At 39.4% G+C, this 16,478-nt stretch overlaps 1 protein-coding gene across 1 annotated transcript in view; it reads left to right on the top strand.

Moving 5' to 3' along the window:
• The first annotated feature begins 9,510 nt into the window (after window positions 1-9,510).
• The window catches only part of LOC119741282 (sodium/calcium exchanger 1-like), a 30,497-nt gene continuing 23,529 nt past the window's right edge, over window positions 9,511-16,478 (top strand). Inside the window, exons 1-3 of the mRNA XM_038217036.1 lie at window positions 9,511-9,542; window positions 10,482-10,582; window positions 14,845-14,913. Of these exons, the coding sequence (XP_038072964.1) occupies window positions 9,511-9,542; window positions 10,482-10,582; window positions 14,845-14,913 (202 nt within the window). The remainder of the gene's footprint in view (window positions 9,543-10,481; window positions 10,583-14,844; window positions 14,914-16,478) is intronic.

Raw genomic sequence — 16,478 nt, 5'->3', positions numbered from 1 at the left:
CAGGATGTCACTGGCTCTGCCTCAACATATTGACTGATTGCTGGAGTATTTTACAGTATTGAGGCAGTGGTCAACCCTCCAAGGACAAATTTTCAAGAAGAAATGGAGGATTTTGCAGGATGGAGGTTGTATGCAATTTTTACCTGGAGGCAGTTGGTTGGAGGATTTTACTGGATTGAGGTTGCAGCTTAGCAAAATAACTAGGGAGTTAGGGTTAATTGCAGCAGACCAGTTAAACTCACACTTGTTTTTCTCACTTTATTTTCTCAGGCTTGACAGCAAATTGCGAATCAGTTTGAGTCAATATGTGTTCAAACATTTCCCTCCTCCATGGTTCAAATTACCCTAGACACGAACGTGTTCAAAACCAACCTACCCCACCCATGCTTGTTGCACGCACGTCACTGCCTCGGGCAACATTGGTGCATATAAATATATGCAAATAGCACATTGCAGGCTGTGTTATCGCTGTACCCCTCCCTGCTATTTGGACGGCTAAACTCTGAATAATTGCATGCAGACAGCTAAAATATTGCTTGCATGAGTCATTTGCATGGGATTCAACTGAAGAAGTAAATGAAAAAGAAACTCGAGATTGAGCCCTACTAAATGAGAATATTGTAACTTGAACACTCCTAGAGTAAAGATCAGTGTGTACGTGCCATAATAATGCTTGATAGCACACCAGACAATTAACTAATGTAATCTGTACTGTACATGTTCAAGTTGTATCATACACTCATCTGCTTGGATTGTTTTGTCTTCGAACAGTTCAGTCATCATATTCATATTATAAGATGGAATCTTCGTTGGAGTGGTGTAAATTAAAAAAACCAGCAGGAGGTCATGGGTTTGAGTCCCACCCGAGTGATTTTTTTTCTCACAATCACTCTGGACAACACTGAGTATACAGTGTTTATCAAAAATACATTAGTGAAGGGCAAAACCCAATATTCATGTTTAGAATAGCTTTAATTACTTGCAGCATTTGAAAATTAGGTGTCTAAGTTGTGTTTTAAATTGAAAAAGGGGGCAATAAAAGGGCGGACATTTTATGCTTTGTTTTACATTCATTTCCACAACAAAATGGGTGTCTATTAAAGACAAGGTTGTTGTCTGCAGGGTATCCGAAAGACACTGAAACACTTATCTTGTTAAAGCCTTGCTGAGAGTGGGGGTTTTAGACATCGTTTTCAATCTTTTTCACCTTGAAATAGACGGACATGTTTACGTTACATACCTAGTGTGGACATTCCTTTGTTTTCGTGTAGTTAAAGGGAATATACATCATTTGCTTTTGCTGTAATTTTCAGAAATGGATGGAATTGGGGGATTGGAAATATAAAGCAAATATAGTTACACTGACTTTTTGGAGGTTTTGGGTTCGAAAATGCTATAAAAACCAAGAAAAACGATCATTTACCTGTAGTCTGGTTCCCTGACTCCATATAAGAAGAAACAGAGCAGTTTACATACATTGGGGAATTGTAAGGTCAGGGAACCAGTCTAGCTGGCTCGTACCCGTTCATAGGTTTGTAATCGATTGCAAACAAGTGCAATAGTCAATTGGGGCCAGTATTTGAAAAAAGCCAGTTGTTTCCAACGCTGATCGGCCGATCAGCGTTGGAAATTGATACAAAAATACCACTTTTCTTGAAAATGACAGTATACCAGGTGCCATAATTTTACAGGATGCTTTAGACTGTCATTTACCAACGTCCTATTAAGGTATTTCGCAAAAACTTGGTAGTTTTACTTTTCGATGTTTGCAAATGTTGTATATTCCCTTTAAGAAAAACCTCTGAAAAAAAATCAATTTACTCACAATGTGAAAACACTTTCAACCCTTTATTATTTCTATGATTCCCTTTAGTGTTTCTCTTCATTTTGCCACGGATAAGCCTAACCGAAAAATGCCTTAACCTGTTTTCCAGGGAGGGGGAAACACTGTGTGGACGTAGGCAAGTCCACACAACGTCCGTCTCCTCTACCTGGTTTATGTGGACCTCTTTTGTTTGGAAGTCCACACAGTGAATGTATATGCTTGTACACTTTCTTTGCTTTATTTGTACCAAATGTTAGTCCAGTATTAAAAGAAACAAAACACACCATGTTTAATTAGTTAAATGCAGTATCCGCTCTACATGTACATCAGATTTGAAACAGCCAACTGATCCCGCAAGCTTGCTGGTCAAGTGGTAAGACGTCTGCACTAGAAAGCAGGAAGTCGTAGGTTCGAGTCCCACCCGAGTGATTTTTTTCCAACTTTCACTCGGGAGGTAACACACTGAGCATACATATCCGTGAAGGGCAAAACCTAATATTGAAAAACACATCAAGTGATTAAATTTAATAAGAACATCCACAGATTTCCTCAAATCAAGAGGTATTCGTATTAAGTAAAACCCTCATTAAAATGAAATGAAAATAAAAAAACCCTTACGTATATTCGCCGTTACCGGATGCTTGTTCCGGTGGATGTTTTGCGAAGATGCAGCAAGTTTTCTTAAGAATCCCTAGAGGTTATTTTTGTTTCTACAGAGACCGGGCTTACATTCATCTGACTTCACAAATGCTCTGCTCACACTGATTCCTAATCCTCCTTGCTGCCGTTGTGTTTACATTTCTCCCTTTGAAGAGATAAGGCTTACAGCGATATTTGAGTACTTTTCTTACTCTTAAACACTTTTCCCCCCTGTTTCCCCTCATTTTATGGGTCCATTTCATGGATTTTCTTGCAAATGAGTGGGAAAAATAAACATTGCTGTCGATAACAGAAATTCCTGAGCTAACGAAAATTTTTAACTTGTGCATAATATGCATATCCCAGGGTAAATATGTAGATGTACTGTATTCTGTGCTTACAGGGTAATTGCACAGAAATTCTGTGCTACATTTAAGCCCGGTTCATACTCGGCAGGAAAGTGAATGCGAATTTGTGACATCATGGCAAGTATTTGCACAGCGAATTCGTAACAGTTGAACAAATTTCAAATCGGGCGAATTTCTCATCGAATTGTTTCATGATGTCAAATTTGCTTCACATTCACATTCGCATGAAGTATAAAACGGGCTTTATGCTGTAAGCACTGGCGTAGTGGTGCTTATCTCGCCTTCCACCGCTGTGACCCTGGTTCGAATCCCGCCTGGACCAATATGTGGATTGGATTTTCAGTCCCTACCTGATTTTGTGGGGTTTTCCCCAGAAGATGTAAAAGAAATAAATCAGGTTAGAAATTTGTAAAGTCCCAGTCTTAGAAATTGAGAATTGGTTGACATCTGTCTATGATACATATCCACCAAATGCTCTGAATCTTAACTTAGTAAAGTATGGTTTAATTTTCTATTAAGTCATATGATTTTTTTCCCGAAGTGTTTGCCTCCGTGCTTGTTTGAGGTTTTCTGGACTCGTGTATACTGCTGTGTGCTCCCCCATTTGATTATCCTTACAAGATGCGGAAAAAACGAAATATTGAAATGAGAAAAAGAAAGAAAGATGCCTATTGTGTTTGAGCCTATGTGAAATACCAGATAATACGTCTGTAAGATACAGTATACTTATTGTGTTGAAAGAAGTTCTGTTGAATGCTGTGGATGCTCCCCCTTAACCAAATTCTCTCAGACCATAAAACTTTCAGTGAGTCAAATTCTTGGTGGAAAAAAAAAATTGCCAAGCCCCTACCTCATGCACAATTGATACATCCCTCATGCCACCTTTCCAGCACCAGTTGTGGTCATTGGTTGACCCAATAAATAATATAACAAATGCAGATGGACACAGGGAACCTCATAGATCATTGCTAATAGAATAATGATGATAATTCACTATGTTAGTGTTGCCATTACTTTCATCTCCTACTCCCCCAGCCAACCCATCACATACCCCTACACATACTACCCCTCAGCCCCCACTAACCACTGCCAGTATTGGCAATCTCATTAAACCCATATCTGCTGAATCGATAAGCGGGATTGAGGTGTCTCCGTAGCGCCGTTTGGTACCGGTGCTCGTGGAATGCGGGCAGCGTCTGTAGAAAATTGCATATTATCTCACCTTTACTCAGTGGATTAATTCAAGTAGAGTCGATTGAATTTGCCTGGGTGTGTTTTCTTGTGCGTCGTGAGAGCCTTCGATTTTATTTGAAGGGGATTGGAATTGAGCTTGGCTATTTTGGTTGTAGTAGAATAGAATGTGTCCTTTATTTAAATATATTTTCCCATTATCGTTAAGGATTATTTTATTCCTGGAGCTTCTGAGAAGAAATGGAAAGGTTTTGTCGAAAGTGTGTAACAGTTGTATATTAAAAATGTGTTCTCTAAAGATTACTTATCAATGCATACCAATAGAAAGTGGTGATATTCTGTATACTTGTACCAAATCTTGCAATAATCTTGTTTGTAGCAAATTTTACCTACATATAGGTAAACTTGACCCGCTGATTATCTTGATTGTTTTATGTACAAAGGATACTGTTTAATGATCCTGTTCGTAGCAAAGTTTACCTACATATAGGTAAACTTGACCCTCTGATTATCTTGATTACTACATGTACAAAATATAGTGTTTAATAATCTTGTTTGTAGCAAAGTTTACCTACATATATAGGTAAAGTTAACCCCATAATTATCTTCACTGCAACATGCACAAAATATGGTGTTGAAATAATCTTGTTTGTAGCAAAGTAATTTACCTACATATAGGTAAACTTTACCTGAAAGGGGGCCTAATTATCTTAATTGCTACAAAAGATATATTGTATAAATGTACAAAAAATACTATATCGCATTATGTAAGTTGTCATCCATACTTAAAAGATTAATAACTCATTTCCATGGTTTTCTAATATAAAAGGATGATTTGCTTGATATTTTTCACAAATGTAAAACCCATGTGTGCATGACAGCATTACAGCAGTGAAAGAAATCCATTTGCAATCAACCAGAAATGGAAACGAAAGCCTGCTGAAGGATGCAGTGCACAATTTTGGCTTCTCGCTCAACTGCAGAATATATTTCACATTCATGGGGGTTATTGAATAATCCATAGGATCTGTACATACATTGCCCCAAATCCACTTCCCCGTCTATAGGGTTGATTATCAGAGTTCACACTCGGATATGTAATGCAGAAAAACCAGCTAGGGCCCCCTCCCCCCTTCCCCCTCGAGCGGTTTATCACTCTCACGCGGAAAAACATCCGTGGATGCAATCTGTGTTAGCACCATCGATATCGGAGTTTTCAATAATCGATATATCGGAAATATCGATAATATTCGATTTATGGATTATCCCATGTAAAAGTTAAAGACCATAAAGATGACACTTTTCCTTTTGTTTTTAATCAATATTAAAGGGAAGATACAACATTTGCAAACATCACAAAACGAAATTATCAAATTATCACAAAATACCTTACTGGATTGTTAGGGAATGACAGTCTAAAGCAGTGTAAAATCGTGGCTCCTGGTGTGCTGACATTTTCAAGAAAAATGGTATTTTTCCAATGCTGGTCGGCCGACCAGCGTTGGAGAAAACTGGCTTTTTTTTAAAAAACTGCTCTGAATTTTCATAATTAGTTATTCCGCATTTTCTTTGCAATTGATTACACACATGTGAAGGGGTACAAGTCTGCTAGACTGATTCCCCAAAGTCTATAAATTGCTCCGTTTCATCTTAAGTGGGGTCAGGGAACAAGACTGCAAGAACAGGATTGGTTTTCTTGGTTTTTCCAACATCTACAAGCCCAAAACATGAAAAAAAGTCATTTTAACAATATTTGTATAACATGCTAATCCTCCAAATCCATTTATTTCTGAAAATTGCAGCAAAAGCAAATGTTGTACATTCCCTTTAAGTTCCAATTTTCTATGGCTTTGAGCATATTGCCCAAACTTTTTTAAAACAAATCTCAGCACTGACAGCTTGTCCAGAGCGGGCGGTTTCTTTCAAGGTTTTACATTGGGGAGACCAGGAATTACAGCGAACACAGAGCACAAAGCGACGCCGCTTGGCATTTTGTCAATGTTATTATTTTGAGTCACAAGTACAAAATGGCACCAAGTTTTATTTCATTATACAGCAAACGTTAAACACAAAGTAAAAACACAAACGGGAGATTTCTTTTGACGATAATGTGACGCATTTTCAATAGTTTCGATATCTTTCCTCAATATTCCCCGATATCTTGAAATGATTTTAAAAAATTGCCATCATCGGTGATATCGATATCGAAATAATATCGAATAATCGAGTAATATTGTCGTTGCTTACTAGGGGCCCCCTCCCCTCGAGCTGTTTATCACTCTCACGCAGGAAAAACATCCGTGGATGCAATCTGTGACAAACAACCCCCTAAATCTCATCTCAGTACATCCTAACAAAATTTCAGGCAAAAAAAAAAAAAGTCTCCGGTTTCTAGTATGGAGCTTGCCCAAAAAGTGGTGCGGCGACGCGGCTTTTTTTTTTTTTACCTGATTTTTTTGCTTCAAATGTCGGCTGATGACTGCAAATGGTGCCCGACTAAACTTAGTGCAAATATATGGGAGTCCAGAGAGGCCACATAAAGCTTCTTCTCGACCATAACCCAATCTAAAAACACGTTAAAATTGTGCAGCAGCAGGATTCCAGTCAAACCAGTGAGTTTGGCGGTTTTGAGACATCATCTTTCATTGAAAAAAAACTTTTTCATTTTGCCGACGCGCATGGCTACGGTGACGCGCGCGCATACCAGAAACCGGAGACTTTTTTTTTTTGGCCTAAGCCACATGGAAAATCCAGTGCACAATGTGCAGTCATCAACACTGGGGAATATATTGACATTCGCTCCTCACGTACATGTGTATGTGCACCTGCCCTGCTACCCAGTATGAAATGAAATCTGTGGCAATTTCAGCTGGATATCCCTTCGTATTCTTGGTCCGAATTGTCTGTCTATAAAAAGGGTTTACAATTAGGCCAATATACATGCATGAATGTAACTGATATTTTACAATGGATTTACAATGAAAATTGTTCATTTTTGTTCTCATTTTGATATACTGTTTACTGACAAATGTGAGGCGTTGTCCGTTCGGGCGAAATGAGACAGAACAGGGCAGAGGTCGAAATGAGGGTTTTGCGGGTATACATAGGAAAGAGAATAAAATTCTCCTTGCAACATTGTTTATTGCACTTCAATCGGACATTCCGTGGACAAGTTATGGCTGTTTAATGTTCGCATTTATGGTCATGTCAAAAAAGTAAAAATACTGAGAAAAAGGCGATTAAAGTTGCGAGTTTTTTATTCGTGAAATTGAAAGATGCTGATTGTTTTGTTCATAAAAACACTTTTATTTTCACGTTTTATGGTACTATTAACATTTGTAGTAGACATACATGATGTACGTGCATCAAAAATTGCAAATATGAAAATCGAAGGGAAAAAATCACCCCCATTTGGTTTTTGTATATTTGTCCACTACGGCCTGTGCCCTTATTTTGCCATCTTATTTTGCCATCTTATTTGCCATCTTATTACATCTTATTTTGCCAGAACGCCTCACAAATGTTCTTTGTCACTCGCAAATTTTCAAAGACCTTGAAGTCTGCTATTTCTTGAAAAAAATATAGAAAAGAAGCATTACTTATTTTCCAGCATTCGTGTACATCACAGACAAAGTGGTTTGTAAGCTAAGGAGAAAAAAACGCAACATGCAGAGAAATTATTTCCACCGTCTGTGCATTGGCTCATGGTATTTAGAGGAATTTATGCACGGCTGACTTGATGTTGGATTGGATTGATATCTCATGATATTCCCATATTGCGGTGTTCTTTGATGCCTATATGAAGCTTTAAGATTGAAGAGGTTCGTTTGTTCAAGCCAATGCCTGGGTCAATTTCCCCGGATTAAAAGATAATGGGATTATTATTTTATTTTCTGTACTGCATATTAATCAATAAAAATAGATAGGCCTACATGTATTTATGATAATTATTACTTATCTGCCGAAGTCATTTGCTTATAGTGGCTGTGATTTATATACATGTACATGTATACATGTACCACACATTTTATGAAAATGGATGGTTTTTAGCAACATACAAATGTAAGAATAATGAGAATTTTAAAGTTTCATTCTCTTACTTTTAAATACCGTATATATCACCCCAAAAAATGTATTATGACACAGTAACATGACATAGTAACATTTATTTCAATGATGCCGTTCATTACAATTATGTACAATCGTGTATAAATTAGAAAAGGCCAGTAGTATAATATTATTTTGATATTATAAGGGATATTAATGCACGTATACTTGCAAAGTGTTGTAATAATTCCTTTACATTTTTCTGTCATAAGTTATACCTTAGGGAGACACCAGGCATTAGGGAGACATTTCAATGTCCCCCTAATGTCACAGCTCCTGTTTAGAGGCAACATGTTAAATTGTCGAAAACGGGCTAGATCCATTGCTTGTGGTCCAAAACATAATACCAAAATTCGTGAAGTTAGGAAAAGGGAAAATTAGGGTTTAAAGGGGTCATTAAAGTTGGAAAAATTGTATGCACTATCCTTTGGGACAGTCTCCCTGAGGTACAATTTCCCGTCAAATTAGTTATTATTATTAATTATTCTTTCTGGTAATGAAACCAAGGATTCCTCAAAAGCGACCTTGGCTTCACAGCTCACAAGCCTGAAGAAACCTGTGGAGAGAAGACAATGAGAAGAAATTACAGTTTTGGAGGTGGGAGGAAACCCAGAATGATGTTCTAGGGAAAAACCACGGAATCAGGCAGGGACTGAAAACCCAGTTCACATATTGGCCCAGGCGGGAATCGAACCCACAGCGGTGGAAGGCGAGGAAAGTACCGCCACGCCAACCTGACTCCCCTTGCAATGAACATCAACACTACATTTTAATATACATGTATATGTTAAGGAACATTTGGTAGAATAGAAAAAATTGCAGACGCGGATGCAGAGGGGGGTTTTGGGGGTCGAAACCCCCCCCCCCCCCTCTCCCCCTCTTCTTCTGACAAAAAGAAAATAAATTATAACAATTATTGTAATAATATATAAGATGACACTTGTGCCTGTCCGCAACAATCGGACATAAATAAAAGCTGACGGGCGTGACCCCACCCCCTGCAAAATTTCCTGGATCCGCCCCTGAATTGTCTATTTTAAACTCAAGAGTATTGACATTATATTGTCTCTTTGCAAAGCACAGTAAGTGGGCACACCACAAGAAGTGGTTTGCATTGTGGTTTGCATTTCCCATTGCCTTTAGAAATGCATCCCGTCAATGGATTGCACCTTTTCTAAATTTGGATCCTTTTCCCATTAGCGGTACTAAATGCCGGCAAGAATACTTGCACAATAAACCTGTCAACGACGATCCTCCTTTGCAGCGAGACAAACAACAGAGCTGACTGCTCATATCAAGTTCAATCTCCCCTCATCACCCACCCATCTGTATGGCACCTTGCATGTAAACGACATAAATCACACCACGTTACCTGCTGCGATGCAGTCTCCTGCGATGCAGTCTAAGAAAAAGTCTGTATTTGTTTTAGTGGCTGTTTATAGAAGGACGCGAGTGCAGCGCCATTTTTTTTTTCTTCTTTTTTTTTTTTGAGCCCTGGGCGGCACTTGAAAATGTGCGCTGTACGTGTGCCCAATCCCCAATACACGTAATTATCACTTGGCCACGTCTGTTTTTTGCTGATAGTGACGTTTATTTATTTGTCCTCTAGATAGTCTACTTTGAAATGTACATGACTGTATGTTATCAGACAAAAAAACAGAGAGACGTGCGTCAGAGAATTTGGGTCTTTTTATGCACTCTTGCTAGAATCAGGCCCCGTAGGCAGGGGGTTGGGGAGGGGGGGGGGGGTCTCGGACGACCAAATTGGTTGCAGGTCCACTTTCTCCTCGCTATGAGTTTTACTTCAATGTGTATTTCTATGCGTAATCAACTGTTTATTAGTCAAAAAGGTCCACTTTGTACATGTAGTAAACATGACTGTCCCCTTCCACCAGGCTGGCTACGGCCCTGTATAACCTTAATTTTTTTTTGGGGGGGGGAGATTTTGGTCCAGAAAAGTCAAATCAAACTGATCTAACACAAACCATTCTCAAGATAGGCAACTTGGCTGGTTATCTTCCATTTAAAATCTCATTTGGGCATTTTGTTGCTCAGATATTCCCCCTTTTTTTGCCCTTTCATAATTTACCATAATTTTTGTGTGGATGCTTTAACTCTTTACACATTTGCAAATACTTTGTCTCAAAATGGCAACCACTAGAGACATTGAGGCAATATTTTTTTGGGGGGGGCTGTAGTGTCAAAGTGTGTTGTAAAACCAAGGCAATTTCTGTCCAACTATTAAGGAAAATTATTCCAAACGTGATAAACAACTTATATGTTTTTATTTGTGCTTAATTTATGCGTTTTCCTAATTTTTTTGTCTCCTTTTTTTTTTTTTTGACTTGCAGGAAGTTTATTGAGGTCACCATCATCGATGATGAAGAATACGAAAAGGAAGAGAACTTCTACGTGGAGCTGGGCCAGCCCAAACTCATCAAGAGAGGAAACGGTAAGTCACCATGGCAACAGAAAGGCATCATCCAATTACATACTCTATAAAAGTAATAATAGGATCCACAAAGATTCTATCACGTTTCTTGCGCGCTATCGCACTGTGCATCATTGTGGTGCGAGTGTAAATAAAATGGTTATGTTTTTTATTTTAGTGATAGGCTAGGGGGACTCCGACTCAGGATCAGATGGAATTGATTCCAAGATTTGATTTAGAATATTGACTTCCCTGTTGTAGCTGATTCCCATGAGGTTTGAGTTGATAGTGGTGAGCATTTACGGTAGGGAAAAAGGAACTTTACCCCAAAATTCAAATCCAGGAAGTTGTCTGAAGGGCTTTATAGCTTTAGGCCCAAAAGAAAAGCCTCCGGTTTCTGGTATGGAGCTTGCCCAAAAAGTGGTGCGGCGACGCGGCTTTTTTTTTTTTTTTACCTGATTTTTTTGCTTCAAATGTCGGCTGATGACTGCAAATGGTGCCCGACTAAACTTAGTGCAAATATATGGGAGTCCAGAGAGGCCACATAAAGCTTATTCTCGACCATAACCCAACCCTGTTAAAATTGTGCAGCAGCAGGATTCCAGTCAAACCAGTGAGTTTGGCGGTTTTGAGACAGCATCTTTCATTTAAATTTGTTTTTTTCATTTTGCCGACGTGCATGGCTACGGCGACGCGCGCGCATACCAGAAACCGGAGACTTTTTTTTGTGGCCTTACGGTATAAACTGCAACTTTTGCAACATCAGTTGTGCATCGAAATGTACATCATTGTGAAATCTGTTTTGGTTTTCCATGTAGCATGGTTTTCATATTTGAAAATAACCTGCAAATGGCATTCAAAAGTTTCTTTTTTTTTTCTTGTCTGAGAAGTTACTTTGTAATTTGTAAAGTTATCTTGCTGTATCTACGCACAGCATGTGGTAGTATTATAGTGCGGATCTTTATGAACAATCTGAACAGCAAACCTCTGAGATTTGAATTTGGGGGTGGATTTTTTTAACGGGTACCTGGTACCCTTGTTTACCCGGTTCCCGTGCTACCCGTAAATGCACCCCTACGCCAAACAAGTTCATTTTGATGTTTGAAACAATTTGTAACAACAACACATGAAATATCGGCTGTTGCAGTTGTTCAGAATGACTCCAGAGTCCAGTCAATAAAATGAAGTTTGCCGACCTACAACCAAACTCTATTAGAGCATATGTACATGTACCTGAATTATTCCTAGTCTTTAGTTCAAGACTTGCGATGAATTTTTATTTCCCTGTTTTGCAGCCAGTCCCGTGATATGCGGTTAAGTTGCCGCGACGGTGGAGGTCTCTATCATGATGAATCACATGCAGTCTTGGCAATATTGGCAGCGCTACCCAGGAAATTCCGAGTGTACATACCTCGCGCACATGCATTACCTCGAGTACAGGCTTCGCACACAAATTCTGGACACTACAAGTTGCACTCTCACTTTTTCGGGTTGCACTCCCACTTTCTCAAATCCTGGCTAAAACGCTGAGTACAGCACGTGTGAGGTATGCTCAGAATATTCCTGGGTAGCGCTGCCAATATTGCCAAGACTGGATTCGATTCATCTTCTTGATAGCAACCTCGCTTGTGATGGACCGGCTGTATAAGGGGAATAAAAAGATTGCTCCTTATACTATGTGGTTTGACACGACTCTAAAAATGGGTGCTTGTTCAATCATAATGAAATGGCTGTTTTTCTGAATTTTTTTGGTTGTTAAATTAGGATGTTGACTCTGAATGGACTTGTAAGTCTTAGTAGACAGGATCAGAATAGATTCTAAAACATTTGGGACACACAAGTCTATGTTTACATGTAAATTATCATAACGAAGCAGTACATGTACATGTATGGTGTTATTTTTTTCTCCCGAACATGCATGCTTCCTGGAATTATTTATGCAAGAATGTCCATGTATGCATGAAAGTACATCATGCAGCAGTTCGTACCGTGGGTCCTCCTCATTTTATTGACGTCTTTCACCACCTATTATCAGATATCTTTGAGCTGTGACATCTGTCCAGCCAATCTGCATTCAGTGCAGTTCCGTCAGGAGGCTAACTCTCGCACGGCGCAATCTATAATCTCCTCCATCTGCTGTCATTGGAGAGTGGATTTTGACGAGGCGACATCTCGTTAGAAGAGTTTTGATTAATGTCATCTGGTCTTCTTGTGCGGTTTGCAGAGTCTGCATGCATATCACATGAGTGTGAGATGGTGGTTAGGCATGGCGGTCACTATGTATCTAATACACATTGTACGTCAGTCCAATGCAATTTCAATGCAAATGCACATCAAATAATCATGATGTGTATTCGCAAAAGTTGAACACTTTTGAAACTAAGCAGGGGCCAATTTCATGGAGGTGCTCAGCACAAAAATTTGCTTAGCACAAAAATGTCCTGCTCAGTAAAAACAGTTACTAGCCAAAAGTCCCTATGATTTTCACACAAAAGTGAACAACAGCTTAGTACCAGTCACAAGCAATATAAAACACATACAAATTTGGTTGGTAACCCTGTTCTTATCCAGGAGGAATGTTCATGCTAAGCAAATTTTTGTGCTTAGCAGCGCCATGAAATTGGCCCCAGATCTCCTCAGCAAGTGTGGATAAATATTTTGTGTGTCTGCCTACCATAGGTCAGTTTGCTCCGAGTGGTGAATTGAAGATTTCAAAGTCTTGACACTCAAATAAATTAATATCAAAAGTGAATGCATTCAAATAAAAAGATAACAAGGCAGTTACATGTATATAAGTCTGCCTTTCACTATTTTTTCTACTTGTGTACATACATACCTTTACATTATGCATTTTTAATTTGTATGTCATGCGGACTGTAATGCATAATGTACAAATGTGTACCTTTTTTATTGTAAGGCCTCCTATATTTGGTGTGTATGCAATAAGGATCAGTGTAAAAGCCCTTTAATTTAAACACGACACCAAAGAAACTCGCAAGGCTTGAGACATTTTCTCATGCTTGAGAAATCTTACAAAAGTGCCATTATGTGAAAGGACACCGCTTGAGAGTGACTAGTGAATTCATCTCAATCCTTCCAGAAGATTTCTCAAGGTACATGTATCTGTGACAAAGGATCGTTTGAAATGAGCATTGTTTGAGCAAGGCATGATGGGAACCAGCAAGACCGTACCCATGGAAACGAGGTTGTTGTCAGCCATAGTATACAAATATTGAGTGGCTCTGAGTGAAATGGGAGGAATATCATCGCAAGGTAAAATCTTGACTTTTCCAGTTCACGAGGCGAAGCTGAGTGAACTGGAAAAGTCCAGATTTTACCGAGTGATAATTTTCCTTCCATTTCACAATTTAAAGCCACTCAATATTTGTTTTATATAACTAATATATAGATCCTTGTCATTTAATATATTTGAACTTTTATTTCAATACAAAATTGATGGGAAATGTATTTCTCTCTTCCAAACCACCCCTTCACGAACATGTTTGAGCCCAACTCTGTAGCGCTGGCTCTGTGGAACAATACGTGCTACGCGTAACGCTGAACGCGCACACCAGCATGCCTTTGCACACAAATACCGCGTCTTGGAACAAGAATGATCCTTACTGTTCAATAATATTTCCCATTCCCCATGGGCGAATGGGACTTTTTGAGACCCAGCGTGAATGGGAGTAATAACAAATGTCACGTGATGTGAGTTCCACCAATCAAATGACAAGGATCTGTATGTCGGTTATATAATCCCAAATGTTAACCCTTGACCTTAGCCACGCCCCTGGTACAAGTGGCACGTAGGTGCATAAACTTATGGTCTACTGGCAACCAACAAAATAAGTGTTCTCGTTTAAAGGAACACCAGACAAGAGAAAGAAAATGAGGTGTCAAGTCATATTTGTACATGTACTCGTAAATTCATAAACATTTAACAAAACTGGGCGTCTGCAGGGGTGTCAATGGGGGTGAGATGGGCAAATTAATGTCCCCCTGTCCACCCTCTATAAAATAATAAATAGAGAATATGCTAGAGAAAGTACAAGGATTTCGGGGGAAAATGTGCTTTGCCTCCCCCCCCCCCCCCGATAAAATTCTTGCGATGCCCATGATCCTGGATGCTTCTAAAATTGCACAGTGATGAGAAAAAAAACACCTTGTATCTCTCTCTATCATCTACACACAGGTGTACTTTGTCATCATAGGATAAGTTACGTGAGCAAATGATCCTATGAAAATAAAATGACATGAACACTGTATAACTTTGTCCACAGGGAAACCGGTGCGGGATTTTTCGACCAGGCGAGGCAACCATTGGACACCTTCAGGATGCAAGGACGGGGGTCTGTTGTTGATTCTTTAAAAAAAAGATTTTCTTTTCTGTTGCACTGCTTGCAGGGAAGCAATGAAGTGTGGCACATAATCATGACCTGTGACTAAAAAAAAAAAAGGGTAGATGTTTGTCTTTGAAGAGTTGTTGAGCCTGCAAAAATGGCAAGGATGGAATAGTTTTGGTTTTGTTTTACAAAAAAAGGATACCTGGATCACTGAAAGACATACCTTGTATTAAAATTACAATCAATTGTTCGATTTCGTGGCCCAGTTACGGTATAATTAAACCGGCCATTGTTCACGGTGGGATGAATCGGGAGTAATTACCATCTCGCGTGGCTAATAATGAAATAGGTACATGTACATGAGACTGTGTGGATGCAGTATTGACATTCAGACTGTGTGTGCTTGAGACCTGGGCCCGGTTTCATGGTTCAGGGCCCAATTTCTTGGCTCTGCTAACCATAGAATTCCGCGCTTACGACCACAAATTTTGTGCTAACTGCGCTAGCAGAAAGATTCTGTGCTAACCTGTAAGCATTTAACTCTTAGTTACGGGATATACGCATGCTCAGAAACAAACATTCTTCACTAACGCATGAAATATGCTTACCGTAAGCAAGGAATTTCTGCTACAGTAAGCAGGGATTTTTCGGCAACGGTAAACAGAGCCATTAAATTGGGCCCTGCTTATACTGTCAGTGCAAAATCCCTGCATTACTGTAGCAGAAAATGCGTAACTAAGGATTCTGTGCTTAGAGGGTTAGCAAAGTTTTTTTTTTACTGATGGTGCGGTTAGCACAAAATGGTGATCGTAAGCGCTGAATTCTGTGGTTAGCAGAGCTATATGAAATAGGGCCCTGCAGTGTCAGGACTCTAGTAACCACAAAATTTGGCGCTTACAATCACCAATGACTCTGTGCTTACCACACTAGCAAAGAATTTCAGATCTGGGCTAACCTGCAAGCCTGAGAACCCTTATTTACGGGATGTACGCAAACGCAGAAGCTACAATTCCTCGCAAACCTGTAAAATTTGCCAACTGTTGGCGCAGAATTGCCTGTTACCATTAGCAGGGATTTTGTTTGCTAAAGGTAGCACTAGAAATCGTGAAATTGGGCCCAGACAAGTGCACCCTATATTCTCACAGTGGGGCGCACAGTTTACTTCAGACTCCTTATAAATTATGCTGTCAGAAATCAGCATTCAGGACATGTTGCAGGTCCTCATGTTGACACCCTCGTGCCACTGAGAGCCATATTGATTTAGGGTAGGTGTCGGTGGGGGGGGGGGGGGGGGGGGGGGGGGACGTCAAACGATTCCCAGGGTCTGGGATTTGTACATGCACTGGGATCTCACCTAGAAATGCCCTCTTCACTTTTCTTCAGTATGTGGTTGGAAGATAAAATATTCATTGTAGTGTAGGGCCAGCCAATTATTATTTAATTTTTCTAAAATTCTGATACATTAAATGGAATCGATAAGTCTCCACATTATCACCGGTTACAAGTAAACTGGAGAACATGCACTAATGTCATTTTTCAGTGTACAGGGTGAGTAAAAAAAAAACGAAACC

This window comes from Patiria miniata, unplaced genomic scaffold, assembly GCF_015706575.1.
Source record: "Patiria miniata isolate m_02_andy unplaced genomic scaffold, ASM1570657v1 HiC_scaffold_5, whole genome shotgun sequence".
In the NCBI taxonomy this organism is placed as follows: domain Eukaryota; kingdom Metazoa; phylum Echinodermata; class Asteroidea; order Valvatida; family Asterinidae; genus Patiria; species Patiria miniata.
This window is presented reverse-complemented; position numbering and strand designations above follow the sequence as displayed.